At 47.4% G+C, this 13,651-nt stretch overlaps 1 protein-coding gene across 3 annotated transcripts in view; it reads right to left on the bottom strand.

Annotated features, from left to right (window-relative positions):
* The window catches only part of INPP5F (inositol polyphosphate-5-phosphatase F), a 75,961-nt gene extending 72,936 nt beyond the window's left edge, over positions 1 to 3,025 (bottom strand). For all 3 annotated transcript variants that reach the window (XM_049764410.1, XM_049764412.1, XM_049764413.1), the window contains exon 1: positions 2,927 to 3,025. In XM_049764410.1, coding sequence (XP_049620367.1) covers positions 2,927 to 3,023 — 97 coding nt within the window. In that variant the 5' untranslated portion in view covers positions 3,024 to 3,025. The remainder of the gene's footprint in view (positions 1 to 2,926) is intronic.
* Between the last annotated feature and the right edge of the window lie 10,626 nt (positions 3,026 to 13,651).

Raw genomic sequence — 13,651 nt, 5'->3', positions numbered from 1 at the left:
ATGTACAAAAATAATTATACATAATTATTGTACAATAACTAATAAGATGCTAAGATTGAACACAAGGCTGAGACTCAAAAGAGAGGCATCTGGGGCTGGAGAGATAGCATGGAGGTAAGCTGTTTGCCTTTCATGCAGAAGGTCATCGGTTCGAATCCCGGCGTCCCATATGGTCCCCTGTGCCTGCCAGGAGCAATTTCTGAGCATGGAGCCAGGAGTAACCCCTGAGCACTGCCGGGTGTGACCCAAAAACCACAAAAAAAAAAAAAAAAAAAAAAAGAGAGGCATCTATCACTGAACTATATTCTGTCCCAATAAAATATCGGTCATAATTTTTTGTTTGTTTTTTGGGTCACACCCAACAGTACTCCGGGCTTACTCCTGGCAGATTCAAGGAATCAATCATATGAAGTGTCAGGGATCAAACCTAGGTCAGCTATGTGCAAGTCAAGCATTCACCTCTATACTTTTGTTTCAGTCCCTCCACCCCTCCAAAAGATATTTTAAATGTGTGACTACAAACAATAACAAAACTGACCATAAAACCAGAAGGGAAACATCCAATAAAATGAAGAGAATGTTAAATGATTCCATATATAGAAGGTTCTTAAAAGCACTTACTCATTAAAAATGCTGTCACTGAATAACCACTCTTCAGCCTGAACAGGATCAACTATTTGGAAAAGTTAAGTACCTCATTTATTTATTTACTTAAACACCTGAAGATTAAAACAGGTTGTTACTTCTAACACATAAAGTCTCTTCCTTTCTCTACAGTTTTTGGTCTCCTTTGGCCTGAGATCGGCTATCTTTTAAGAAATGAGATAAATCTCATTGTAAAGACCATGAACATTTATTCGAGGGGGGGAGACTTTAATTTTGATATTTAGGTATAAAAAGTTTAAACCACATAATTAATCCCAAATCTAGGCACGGTTATTGTGTGAACATTTCTAGAACTCATCAGAGCAGCTTGAGCACAGAAATTCAAGATTCTTCCACTGAATATTGTACAATAACCAATAAAGATACTGGTTTGAACCAAGGGCTGATATTCACGAAGTTTCTTAGCCTGCCTTGACTTAAAGGGAAAACTTATCCCCAACCAGCTGCAAGAAATGAAGAACATCCTGTGTACAAGAAACAGCAAACCCCCCAAAAAAGACAGATTATGCACCTAAAACTCCTGTCATACTCAGAGCTCTGTGACCAAGCCTCAATCCAAATTTTGGCCAGCATATCTCAATCCTAACCATCTCGGACACAAAGAGAAAGGCAAGAGAAAGCCAGGAAAGGAAAAGCACTGAGTCCACACTATTTACATCTGCTCCCCAGTTACTGCCCAACCGGACATGGTCTGTTTTTGACACACATCAGTCAATTCTTGTCTTCTGAGACAAATGAGCATGTTTTAAAAATACTGTCATTATTCACAAGAACTAAAAAGCCCAGTCCTTCTTACAGAGGCTATAAAAGGCAGGAAAAAAATGTTTTCTGTCTGGCGAGCTGGAGATGATCTGAAGTCCCATCCTGCTCTAAGAACTAGTGTAGGTTCTCAAGAGTGGACTTCTTCCTTGCATTGAGGCCTTGCCCGAACTTTGAGGCGATTGGGACACAGGTGGGTCAAATCAGAATAAGCCAGGAGAAAAGACAGACTGGAGATGACCTAAATCACAACATCTGTCCCAAGATCATCAAGAACACAGTGGAGGGGCTAGAGAGAGAATGCGGTGCTTGTCTTGCTTTGCATGCAGCTGACCTGTGTTCGATCCTTGGCAGCCCTATGGTACCCAGAGCACTACCAGAAATACTTCTGCGCGCAAAACCAGGAGTAACCCATCCAAAAATAAAACTTTAATGGATTCAGGAGTCTGAGTCCGATGGTGAATAAAAGGCAATAACCTGGAGCAGCAGGGAAGCTCCTTTCCCAGCCTGGAAATTGCATCTCAATCCCAGAATGTATGTACTAAGTACTCTCTGCTCTACTCCTCTGGACAAGTCAGTGCCACTCTCTCATTCTCCCATTAGTTTCTCTAAGTACATTTCTTTGAATACACACACACACACACACACACACACACACACACACCCCAATATCTGTTTCCCTTCACAGCTCTGAGGTATCCAGAAGCCTGGACCTGCCAGAAAGTGCGTGTTCTTCTACTCTTGGGTCTTCAAGCAACCTTTCACCCGTCTTCACCAGAAAAGGGGGCGACGGCCCCCCTCGACTTAGGAAGGGAAGAAAGGGTTCTGGGACCTTCCTAGGCTCACAGTGATGAGGAACAGCTCCAGGTCGTGCGCACCTGTCACACGTTCCAGGCACGACGGCGAGCAAGCTGGAAATGCTGGTCCCGGAGAGACAAACACCCCATCCGAGCAGCAGCAAGAAGTAGAACCTCGGGGCCGGAGGGATAGCGTGCAGGTAAGGCGTTTGCCTTGATGCAGGAGGACGGTGGTTCGAATCCCGGGATCCCATAGGGTCCCCCCCAAAGGAGCCTGCCAGGAGCGATTTCTGAGCGCAGAGCCAGGAGGAACCCCTGAGCGCGGCCGGGTGGGACCCAAAAGCCAGAAAAAAAAAAAGAGTTGAAGCCTAAAAGAGAGTTCGTGCTGGGCGGGATGCGGAGGTGCCCCCGAGCCCCCCGCGCGCTCAGCAGCCCCGGGCTCGACCCCCCAGAGGCCCGGGGCCGGCTAGGCCCGAGCGGGCCGGGCCGGAGGAGGCCTGGGCGCCCCAACTTCCCTTGGGCAGCCCTTCGGCGCAGGGTCGCGGCCGGCGCCTTTGTCCGCGCCCGCCCGCCCGCCCGCCCGGCCTCCTCCTCCCGCGCCCAGCCTGACAGCGCGGGCGAGCGCGCGGCCCCGGGGCGGACTCCCTGCAGCGCCCGCCGCGCCCCGCCGCCCGCCTCGGCCTCCAGCCCCGCCGGCCCCTCACCGGGTCGCAGCTGCAGGGCGCCGTCGCGGCGGCTGCACCACAGCGCGCGCTCGCCCCGCTGCAGGATGTAGTGGTCCTTGGCTTGGAACAGCTCCATGCCGGCCCTGCGCCCGCGTCGCTCGCCGCCGCCCCGGCCGGCGCCCGCGCGAGTCGCTCGGAGCCCGGAGCCGCGGGCAGCCCCGGCAGCGGCGCGAGGAACCGAGGCGGGAGACGGCGCCCGGGCTGGGGCCGAAGCGGACGCGGCGGCACTTCAGAGGCCTCTGGCTCCCGCGCGGCGCCGCCCCTGGCTTGACTCCGCCCTGGCCACGCCCTCTGGGCGGGCACGCCCCCGAACAGGCCACGCCCCCGGCTCGGCTCCACCTGAGTCGTCCGCCCCGTCCCGAGAAGACTCCGCCCCGCCCCGCCCTCCGGTCACGCCCCTGCGTGCCCCGCCCCGCCTCGTTCTGCCAGGCCACGCCCCCTCTCTCGGCCTGGCTCCTCTACCGCCGGCTCCTCCTTGCTGGAAGGACCTAGTGGGCGCCGCCAGTTCGCAGGCTTTGTCCCGCCTCCTTCTCCACTCCTCCTCCTCTTCCTCCTCCTTCTCTTCCTGCTCTCGCTCTTCCCCACTCTAGCTCCACCCACTCACCCCCGCCCGCCCCGCCTGCCTAGGCCTGTCTTTCCTGGCCGGCCACCGGGGTGACCGCCTCGACCAGATAGACAGACCCCCTCAAGGCTGCTGAATCAGCCTGGCTGCCTTTCCTGGGCTGGGCCTTTGAAGCACTCCAGGGATCTCATCCTCCATATCAGGAATTAGCATTCCTTGCATTTTTCATCAGTCATGAGAAAAGAGGACGAAAGAAACCCAGGCGACTGGTGTGTGTGTGTGTGTGCAAGGTGCAGGTAACAACTGGAAAGAATCAACTAAGTGTCTGTGAGTGTATATCAACTATGTGTGTGTGTGTCTGTGTGTACTTCAACAAGATGCCTGTAACTGGAAATACACAACAGGGGTATGTGTACTTCAACCAGGTACATGCAACAATTGAAAATACACATCTCTGGGCCAGGTAAGGCACTTGCCTTGCATGTGGCCAACTCCGGTTTCATATTCAGCATCCCATATGGTCCCTTGAACACTACCAAGAATCATTCCTGGATGCAAAACCAGGAATAACTCCTGAGCAATCCTGGGTGTAACCCCAAAATAAAAAAGAAGAAAATATATAGTCCTGTGTGTTTGTGCACAAGTGACTTTGTTAAAACCATTGAAAACACAAATAGCGGGGTGAGAGCGATAGCACGGCGGTAGGGTGTTTGCCTTGCACGCAGCTGGCCCAGGAACGGATCCAGGTTTGATTCCTGGCATCCCAGAGCTTGTCAGGAGTAACCCCTGAGTGCCTCCGGGTGTGGCCCAAAAATTAAAATAATTTTCCTGAGCGCACAAAACAATTAGCACCATGGAAGAAGAGAGCCAAGTTCAGAAGTTTTTGTGTTCCCATAAGGATGGGCCTGAGAAGACATGGTGAAAGAAGCTGCTTTTAATGAAGTGGAAGGGATCTGTTTGGACATGGTCTGGTGGAACCTTGAACAGAACAGAGTTTGGAGTTCTGCTACTGTCAGGTGTGATCTCTGTCTCAAATGATAATTGAACTAAAGGAACTTTAATTTGGTTTAAAACTCAATCATTTTGTAAATCAATGAGTCTGTCTTCTCTTATATAAAGCCTTCAAAGGGATGAATGCAAAAGACAAAGAAAAGGATCATAAGAAAAGCAAAGCAATACTCTTCACTTCCTGTTGAGATCAAAGTTGAAGAGCTTAAAGAAGAGGAGTTTTGGGCCCGGAGAGATAGCACAGCGGCGTTTGCCTCACAAGCAGCCAATCCAGGACCTAAGGTGGTTGGTTCGAATCCCGGTGTCCCATATGGTCCCCCGTGCCTGCCAGGAGGTGTTCCTGAGCAGACAGCCAGAGGTAACTCCTGAGCACTGCCGGGTGTGGCCCAAAAAAAAAAAAAAAACAAAAAAAAAAAAAAAGAAGAAGAAGAAGAGGAGTTTCATTATACTAATGATTCCAGCCCACACAATATATCACAAAATATCCTAGAGTAAGTGCCAGGTAAAAGAAATGCCTTCTGGTCCACCCAGACACCTCAGCATAAAGGTTAAGAGAGGCTAGAGAAATAGTACAGCGGGGAAGACACTCAACTTGCACCCAGCAGAACTGAGTTCACAAGCACTGACACCACCAGATGTGGTCCCCAAACAAAAATGATCAAGAGAAATAATTATAATGATAATGATGTTTTATAGGGTCTACTTCCAGTTACTGCCCTACCACTTGATCCATCTCCTTAGCCTTCCAATAATAATTGTTTGGTGTGATTTGGATAAAGAAAGTAATGGAAATTTGAAAACAAAGAGACAGGGGCCGGAGAGATAGTGTAGCAGTAGGGCGTTTGCCTTGCAAGTGCCAGGACCAATGATGGTTTGATTCCCGGCTTCTCATATGGTCCCCCGAACCTGCCAGGAGCGATTTCTGAGCAGAGAGCTAGGAGTAACCCCTGAGCAAAGCCGGGTGTGACCCAAAAAACAAACAAACAAAAAAACCACGAAAACGAAGAGACATCAGTTTCAGATTTATTGTTGAATTTAGCCATATGTTTCCTTTCCTTAGCAAAAATGAATAGGTAATGAGAAAGTTTGACAAAGACAGTATGTTGTCCAAATGATTTCATTACTTTTATAGTGACTCATTCTGCCAGATGTGTAAAAAAAAAAAATCTAGAACTGTAACTTTGCAAGCAATTACTTAGCCACTTGAAGCTTTCCTGGGTATTTTCTATCAGTGCTTCCAACTCTGGCTACCTAGTAGCATCTTCAGGGAAACTTTTTCACCAAATACCCACCCATGGACTTTAGACCCATGAAACCAGGATGTAATTGGGATAGGCTCTGGCCTCTGTGTTTGTTTTCTAAGCTTTCCGGAGGATTCCAATGTGCCGCCAGGGTGGAGTTTTACTCTTTTAAATGAAATTAGAAAAAACTGTCTGGCAGCCATTTAGCAGAAAAACCAGTCATTAAGTAATACTGTTATACCAGGCTGGTTACATCTGAATCCTGAGTTAATGAGCAAATGGACAGTCTCTAGAAAAGAGAAAACCCACAGGAAAGATGTCTCTGACTTTTTCCTGACCTATATCTTCTCTCTCTCTCTCTCTCTCTCTCTCTCTCTCTCTCTCTCTCTCTCTCTCTCTCTCTCTCTCTCTCTCTCTCTCTCTCTCTCTCTCTCTCTCTCTCTCTCTCTCTCTCTCTCTCTCTCTCTCTCTCTCTCTCTCTCTCTCTCTCTCTCTCTCTCTCTCTCTTTCTCTCTCTCCCTCTCTCAGTGCTTGTCTGGCTTTGGGGTCAGGAGCACCCCTGAAATGAATCAAATGAGGGAAGAATCAATATCCCATCCCTGGAACCCATCCAGTCCAGCAGCAGGGGCTCCTGCTGTGGATTTCCTGAATCTTCCACCCTGCTTGCCAGTACTCCTGAGCTGGCATCTTCTCTGCTCCCCGCCCGGTTCCCCACATCTTTAGCCAGGGGGGAGGTAGGTGCCAACCTCATCACTTTCTGCCAGCTTCCTCTTGCCCTGGAATAGTGTCACCCCGTTACATGAAAAGTTCATTTGAAGCTCTCCTATTCTTTTGTTTTGGGTATACCCAGCAGTGCCCAAGATTTACTTCTGACTCTGTGATCACTGCTGGTGGGCTCAGAGGCCCATATGCGGTGCAAGGGGGTCAATTGTATATAAGGCAAAATAATACCTAAGAGGACACTAATGTAGTTACAAATCTGTTTTGTTTTGTTTTGTTTTGTTTTGGGCCACACCCAGTGATGCTCAGGGATTACTCCTGGCTCTGCACTCAGATATCACTCCTGGCTTGGGGGACCATATGGGATGCCTGGGGATCAAACCGTTGTTCATCCTAGGTCAGCCAGCTGCATGCGCCACCATTGTGCCACCGCTCTGACCCCAGTTACACATCTTCTTTTACTAGTATTTGTCTATTCATTTAAGAATAACCATGAGGAAGTGCAGTTCTAGCCAGTTCAGTCTGATATCAGTCAACTCAATCTCTCCTGTTTCCTTATTAAAGTCATGTCACTAAAGATTGTGAAGAACAATGTTCATATAGAGAAACCTGCATAAACAATAAGTCCGGCATATTTGAAATTAATTGACTGGACCTTCAATATCAAATTAATACTTAGGATTTCTGATTAGATCCTAATTACAGTTCTCTGATGAAAATTAATGTTTATTTTTATTTATTTTTTATTATTTTTTGTTTTTTGGGCCACATCTGGTGACACTCAGGGGTTACTCCTGGATATGCACTCAGAAATTGCTCCTGGCTGGGAGGACCACATGGGATCAAACTGCAATCCATCCTAGGTTAGCACATGCAAGGCAAAAGCCCTACCACTTGCACCACTGCTCTGGCCCCTACTTTTTTTGTTTGTTTGTTTTGTTTTTGGGTCACACCCGGCAGCGCTCAGGGGTTACTCCTAGCTCTATGCTCAGAAATCACTCCTGGCAAGCTCGGGGGACCATAATGGGCGCTGGGATTCAAACCACCGTCCTTCTGCATGCAAGGCAAACACCCTACCTCCATGCTATCTCACCAGCCCCTACGACTCCTATTTTTATTTATTATTATCATTTTTATTGAGACCAATGTGAATTACTAGTCTTTCTTTTTTGTTTGTTTGTTTGTTTGTTTTGGGCCACACCCATTTGATGTTCAGGGATTACTCCTGGCTAAGCACTCAGAAATCACCCCTGGCTTGGGGTACCATATGGGACACCGGGGGATCTAACTGAGGTCCTTCCTTGGCTAGCCCTTGCAAGGCAGACACCTTACCTCTAGCACCACCTCTCCGGCCCCGAATTACTAGTCTTTCACAGTTAGAGACAGTGAATTAAGGCAATTCCCAACATCAGTGTAGACTTTCCTCCACCTGAAAGTGAATGTTTATGCGGCTTCCTCTTGACTTGTCCACAGTCTTATTTGTCTATAAGAACTTTCTTACAAAAAAAAATACAACATCAAAAAAAAAAAAATGTCTACCACAGAGTCAGGCAGGGAAGAGGGCAGGGAGATAGATGGTGGGGGAAAATACTGGGGATACTGGTGGCTGGAAATGTGCACTGATGAAAGGTGTTATACATTGTATGATAAACAACTTTGTAACTGTGCATTTCATGGTGAATAAAAGAATTTAGTTAGAGACTGGATTGATTTATTTAGGGCTGGAGCAATAGTACAGTGAGGAGGGCATTTGTCTTGCATACTGCCAACAGGGTTCTATTCCTAGCATCCCACATGGTCCCACAAGTCCTCTAGGAGGGATTTCCAAATGCTGAGCCAAGAGGAACCTCTGAGCACTGCTGTATGTGGCCTAAAAACAACAACAAAAATTACAGAAAATTGGGGCCGGAGAGATAGCATGGAGGTGAACCGTTTGCCTTGCATGCAGAAGGACGGCGGTTCAAATCCCAGCATCCCATATGGTCCCCCGAGCCTGCCAGGAGCGATTTCTGAGCCTAGAGCCAGGAGTAACCCCTGAGTGCTGCCAGGTGTGACCCAAAACAAAAAAAAATTTACAGAAAATTTAAAGAAAAACTTACTTATTCTTGTTTGCATGTAAGAAATCTCCCAAAGGAGAGTTTTGTTTTATTGTTTTTTTGTTTTGGTTTGGTTTGGTTTGGTTTGGTTTCTGGTTTTTGGGTCACACCCATAAGGGAGACCGGGACCGTATGGGATGCTGGGATTCTAACCATCATCCTTCTGCATGCAAGGCAAATGCCTTACCTCCATGCTATCTCTCCAGCCCCTGAAGGAGAGATTTTTTAAATATATATATTCCACCTGCCAAAAAGTTACTCATTAATTTCTCAGATCAGCAGTCAAATGGTCAAGTGGTCAAACTCAAGGTTAAAGTCTGAGTCACTTGTCAGTGTGTTCGACTGAACTAGTCATCGATGACTTTCTCCTGCGTTTATCTGGGCCCCCCCCCCCAGCCTGTGTTTATCTGTGTTCCCCCCTGCCCCCCCCCCCAGTCTGTCACCAAAGATAGCGGGAAATTGTACAACTGTTTGGAGCACAGATAGAAAATCGTTGATTTGAGAAGCAACATAGTACAAAAAGGGGAACCCCACCTTGAGGCTATCACTTTGGTCTAAAAGAGAACGAGTACTTTGTTCACCCCCAGAAAACCGCGTGTCCTTCATTTCTGTACTTTGGGGTGGCAGAGAATTTATAAGTGCTTGCTTTATAATTGTATGGTCCCATAAAACTGTCAGGCGCCCAAGTTATTGTTTACAACTGCTACTACAATAGGTATTTTGTGCATGTGTGTCACAGAATCAAATGTTTTCTGCTTGTAATTGTTCTCCTTCCAGAGTGAAATAATTAGCCTTTTACAGTGATCATTTCCTATTTGTTTAAAACCAGCTGTTTCTCACTTCCTTTCTGTTACACATTTACTTTTTACTTAAAAAAATATCTAGTTATGGAGTCCAGAAGATAGTTCAATGGGCTAGATCTCATGTTTTGCAAGTGGGTGTTTAGATTGGATCCCCAGCACCATAAGATCCCCCAGAAAACCCTACCCCCTAAAAAGGGTACTTATTAATAATTTAGATCATTCTGAATAAGCTATTATGAAAAATATGTCCCAGGTTTGCCAGTAAATAAAAAATGTTCAAGGGACAGAATAGTACCTCATTGAGTTTTGTTTTATTTTATTTTATTGATTTTCGGACCACACCTGACCATATGAGATGTGGGAGTGGTCAGCTAGATGCCAAGCAAGCACCTTACCTGCTGTTCTATCTCTCCCCCCTTGGACTTTTAAAGTGGTCAGAAATGGAACTCAGGGGCCGGGTAGGTGGCGCTGGAGGTAAGGTGTCTGCCTTGCAAGCGCTAGCCAAGGAAGGACCGCGGTTCGATCCCCCGGCGTCCCATATGGTCCCCCCAAGCCAGGGGCGATTTCTGAGCACATAGCCAGGAGTAACCCCTGAGCGTCAAACGGGTGTGGCCCAAAAACCAGAAATGGAACTCAACAGTACAGGGAATATCTTGCATGTGTGAGGTCCTGGATTTGATTCCCAGAACATCCCCCCACCCCTAGTTTTTTTTTTTTTTTTTGGAGGGAGGGTAGGCTTTACACCCAGCAGCACTCAGAGGTTACTCCTAGCTCTACGCTCAGAAATCGCTCCTGGCAGGCTCAGAGGACCATATGTGATGTTGAGATTCGAACGACCGTCCTTCTGCAAGCAAGGCAAACGCCCTATCTCCATGCTATCTCTCAGGCCTCCCACCCCTATGTTTTTAAAGGAGAAAATGATGGAAATATTTTTGGCTTTTGTTTGTTTGTTTGTTTGTTTTTGGGCCACAACCGGTGACACCCAGGGGTTACTCCTGGCTAAGCGCTCAGAAATCACTTCTGGCTTGGGGGACCATATGGGATGCCTGGGAATCAAACCTCGGTCCGTCCTAGTCAAGCGCGGCACGGCAGACACCTTATCCCTTGCGCCACCACTCTGGCCCCAGAGAGAAATATTTTTAATGAGCTTAAAACAGCTGAGAAACAAAATGCAAAGAAAGTGTGTTTACTTGTCTGTACCGGCCCCATGGTATAATGGTTAGCATTCTGGACTTTGAAAATGTGTTTACTTCTGGGGTAAGCAGTCAAGAAAGAAAGAAGAAAATTTTCCTTTTTGTAGTTTTTTAAAATATTTTTTCTTTTTACTCAAATTTTTTTTCAAACCAAAATGTGCTTTTAATGCTATGCTTTAAATTTAAAATAAAACACTAATTCAAGATGGTTATGTATATAAAACTAATTTCCCCACCACACACAAACATGTTTAGATAATTTATCAACTTTTGCTTTGACAAGATTTTTTTTAATTATCTTTATTTAAACACCGTGATTACAAATATGATTATAGTTGGATGATAACAGTCATATAAAGAACACCCCCCTTCACCAGTGCAAGATTCCCACCACCAATTTCCCAGATCTCCCTCCTCCCCACCCCACCCACACCTGTACTCGAGACAGGCTTTCTATTTGTCTCATTCATTCGCATTGTTATGATAGTTTTTAGTGTAGTTATTTCTCTAACTGCACTCATCACTCTATGTGTTAAGCTTCATGTCATGAGCTGCACCTACATGGGAAGATGGGGGAAAATAAGGGTTGGGACTGAGGCAGTAAAAGATTAGATATGAGCTTTGTAGGGCAGTATCAAAGTCACAATACAAGTTGGATATTATGCATATATAAACTATATGCATACAATACTGTCAATAGGAGACCAAGGAGAAAAAATTTCCAGTGACTGCCCCAACATAAACCAGTGCTAGAATGACCAGCCCTCCTCCCAAAGCGTATTCCCATTACTGTAGGGAGAGGTAGGGGGAAAGCCTGATGACCCCTATAGAGCCCACCTGGACTGGTGCCCAGGGAAGGTTTGGAGTCCAGGGGGAAAAGAGAGGGACGGCTCGGGGCCTGCCAAGCCTCCCAGCACTCCCCAGGCTAGGGAGAAGGCCTCCGGCATGGGGCCTCCCCAAACCCCATACCTGGGAAGAGCTGGCCTCCAGAATCAAACGGGAAACCGGAAGCCAGATATCTGCCCAACCTCCTCCCCATGCACCTCCCCCCTGGAGTATGGAGGGAGGGGGAAGCCTGAGGACCCCGAAGAGTCCACCTGAACCCACTTCTGGCCATCTGAGCTGGCACCCAGGGAAGGCCTGGAGTCAGAGGAAAAAGACAAGGACAGCTGGGGGCCTGCCAAGCCTCCCAGCACTCTGCAGACTAGGGAGAGGGCCTCTGGCATGGGGCCTCCCCAAACCCCATACCTGGCAAGAGCTGGCCTCCAGAATCAAAGAGGAAACTGGAAGCCAGATATCTGCCCAACCTCCTCCCCATGCACCACCCCTGGAGTACAAAGGGAGGGGGGAAGCCTGAGGACCCCTAAGAGTCCACCTGAACCCACTTCTGGCCATCTGAGCCAGCACCCAGGGAAGGCCTGAAGTCAGGGGATAAAGAGGGGGACAGCTGTGGGGCCTGCCAAGCCTCCCAGAACTGCACAGGCTAGGGAGAAAGCCTTCAGCATGAGGTCTTCCCAAACCCCATGCTGGCAAGAGTTGCATAAGCTCAGTTTTTCAGACCTTTTATTTCAGTGTGAAAATTTCTAATTTCAGTCCTCAAATCCTCTTGATGCTTAACTATGCTCCAGTCAAGTCTATCAATGCTTTTTTAGAGCTCCCTGAACATCTTCCATAATTTTAATCTAAACTTCTTTTTTTTTTTTTTGGTTTTTGGGCCACACCCGGTAATGCTCAGGGGTTACTCCTGGCTATGTGCTCAGAAGTTGCTCCTGGCTTGGGGGACCATATGGGACACCGGGGGATCGAACCGCGGTCCGTCCAAGGCTAGCGCAGGCAAGGCAGGCACCTTACCTTTAGCGCCACCGCCCGGCCCCTTAATCTAAACTTCTTTTTTTTTTTTTTTTTTGGTTTTTGGGTCACACCCGGCAGTGCTCAGGGGTTATTCCTGGCTCCAGGCTCAGAAATTGCTCCTGGCAGGCACGGGGGACCATATGGGGCGCCGGGATTTGAACCGATGACCTCCTGCATGAAAGGCAAACGCCTTACCTCCATGCTATCTCTCCGGCCCCTAATCTAAACTTCTTATTTGAGAGAATACCTAGCTATTTCTTATTTTTTAGATTATCAGAGCAGCCATCTTGATTTCTTTTTTTTTTTTTTTTTTTTTTTTTTTTGGTTTTTGGGCCACACCCTGTGACGCTCAGGGGTTACTCCTGGCTATGCGCTCAGAAGTTGCTCCTGGCTTCTTGGGGGACCATATGGGACGCCGGGGGATCGAACCACGGTCCGTGCGCAGGCAAGGCAGGCACCTTAGCTCCAGCACCACCGCCCGGCCCCCCATCTTGATTTCTTTAAACATGGGGGTGTTCTGCAAAATTTCTCCATTGGTAGGGCTGTAGATTGCTTCTTACAATGTGGAGAAATGGAATTCAGGGGTTAAAAGATAAGTGTGGCCACATGGCAGGAATCGGCCCCACATTCGTTGGGTGGGGACATCTTACCGGATGTGGGTCCTGGAGGGATTATGGTCCTTGGTGTCTGTAGGCTGGCTCAGCAGAAAAAAGGAAGTTTTTTTTTTTTGACAAGAGTTTAAGGCAGAACTTTTAACCATTCTCTATATACTGCTAATATATTTGCGCTTTCCTTACACCTGAAGTTCAAAGCGATGCCTAGTTATGTACATAAGCCACTTTTCAGAAGTGAGAACTGTTTCCAGTGAGATAGAAGGAACCATGTTTTCTCTTTAGCATCTTCGCTGAATTCCAAGGATACTAACTTATTCTTGATGTTGATTTGAAGTCTCAAGCTGATGCCTATCGGGGCCTGTACTATTATAAATCATTACCATTTCTGATCAAAAATACTTTTGGCTAGATCAGAGGTAGGGACTGTGCTTCTGCTAGGTTGCCCATGGCCAGTCTGCCTGATTGTAAGATGTACAGAAGATATTAAAAATAACCAAAAATGGGGCTGGAGAGATAGCATGGAGGTAAGGAACTTGCCTTGCATGCAAAAGGTCAATGGTTTGAATCCCGGCATCCCATATGGTCCCCCCCCAAGCCTGCCAAGAGCGACTTCTGA

The sequence above is a fragment of the Suncus etruscus genome, chromosome 17, assembly GCF_024139225.1.
Source record: "Suncus etruscus isolate mSunEtr1 chromosome 17, mSunEtr1.pri.cur, whole genome shotgun sequence".
Lineage (NCBI taxonomy): Eukaryota > Metazoa > Chordata > Mammalia > Eulipotyphla > Soricidae > Suncus > Suncus etruscus.
This window is presented reverse-complemented; position numbering and strand designations above follow the sequence as displayed.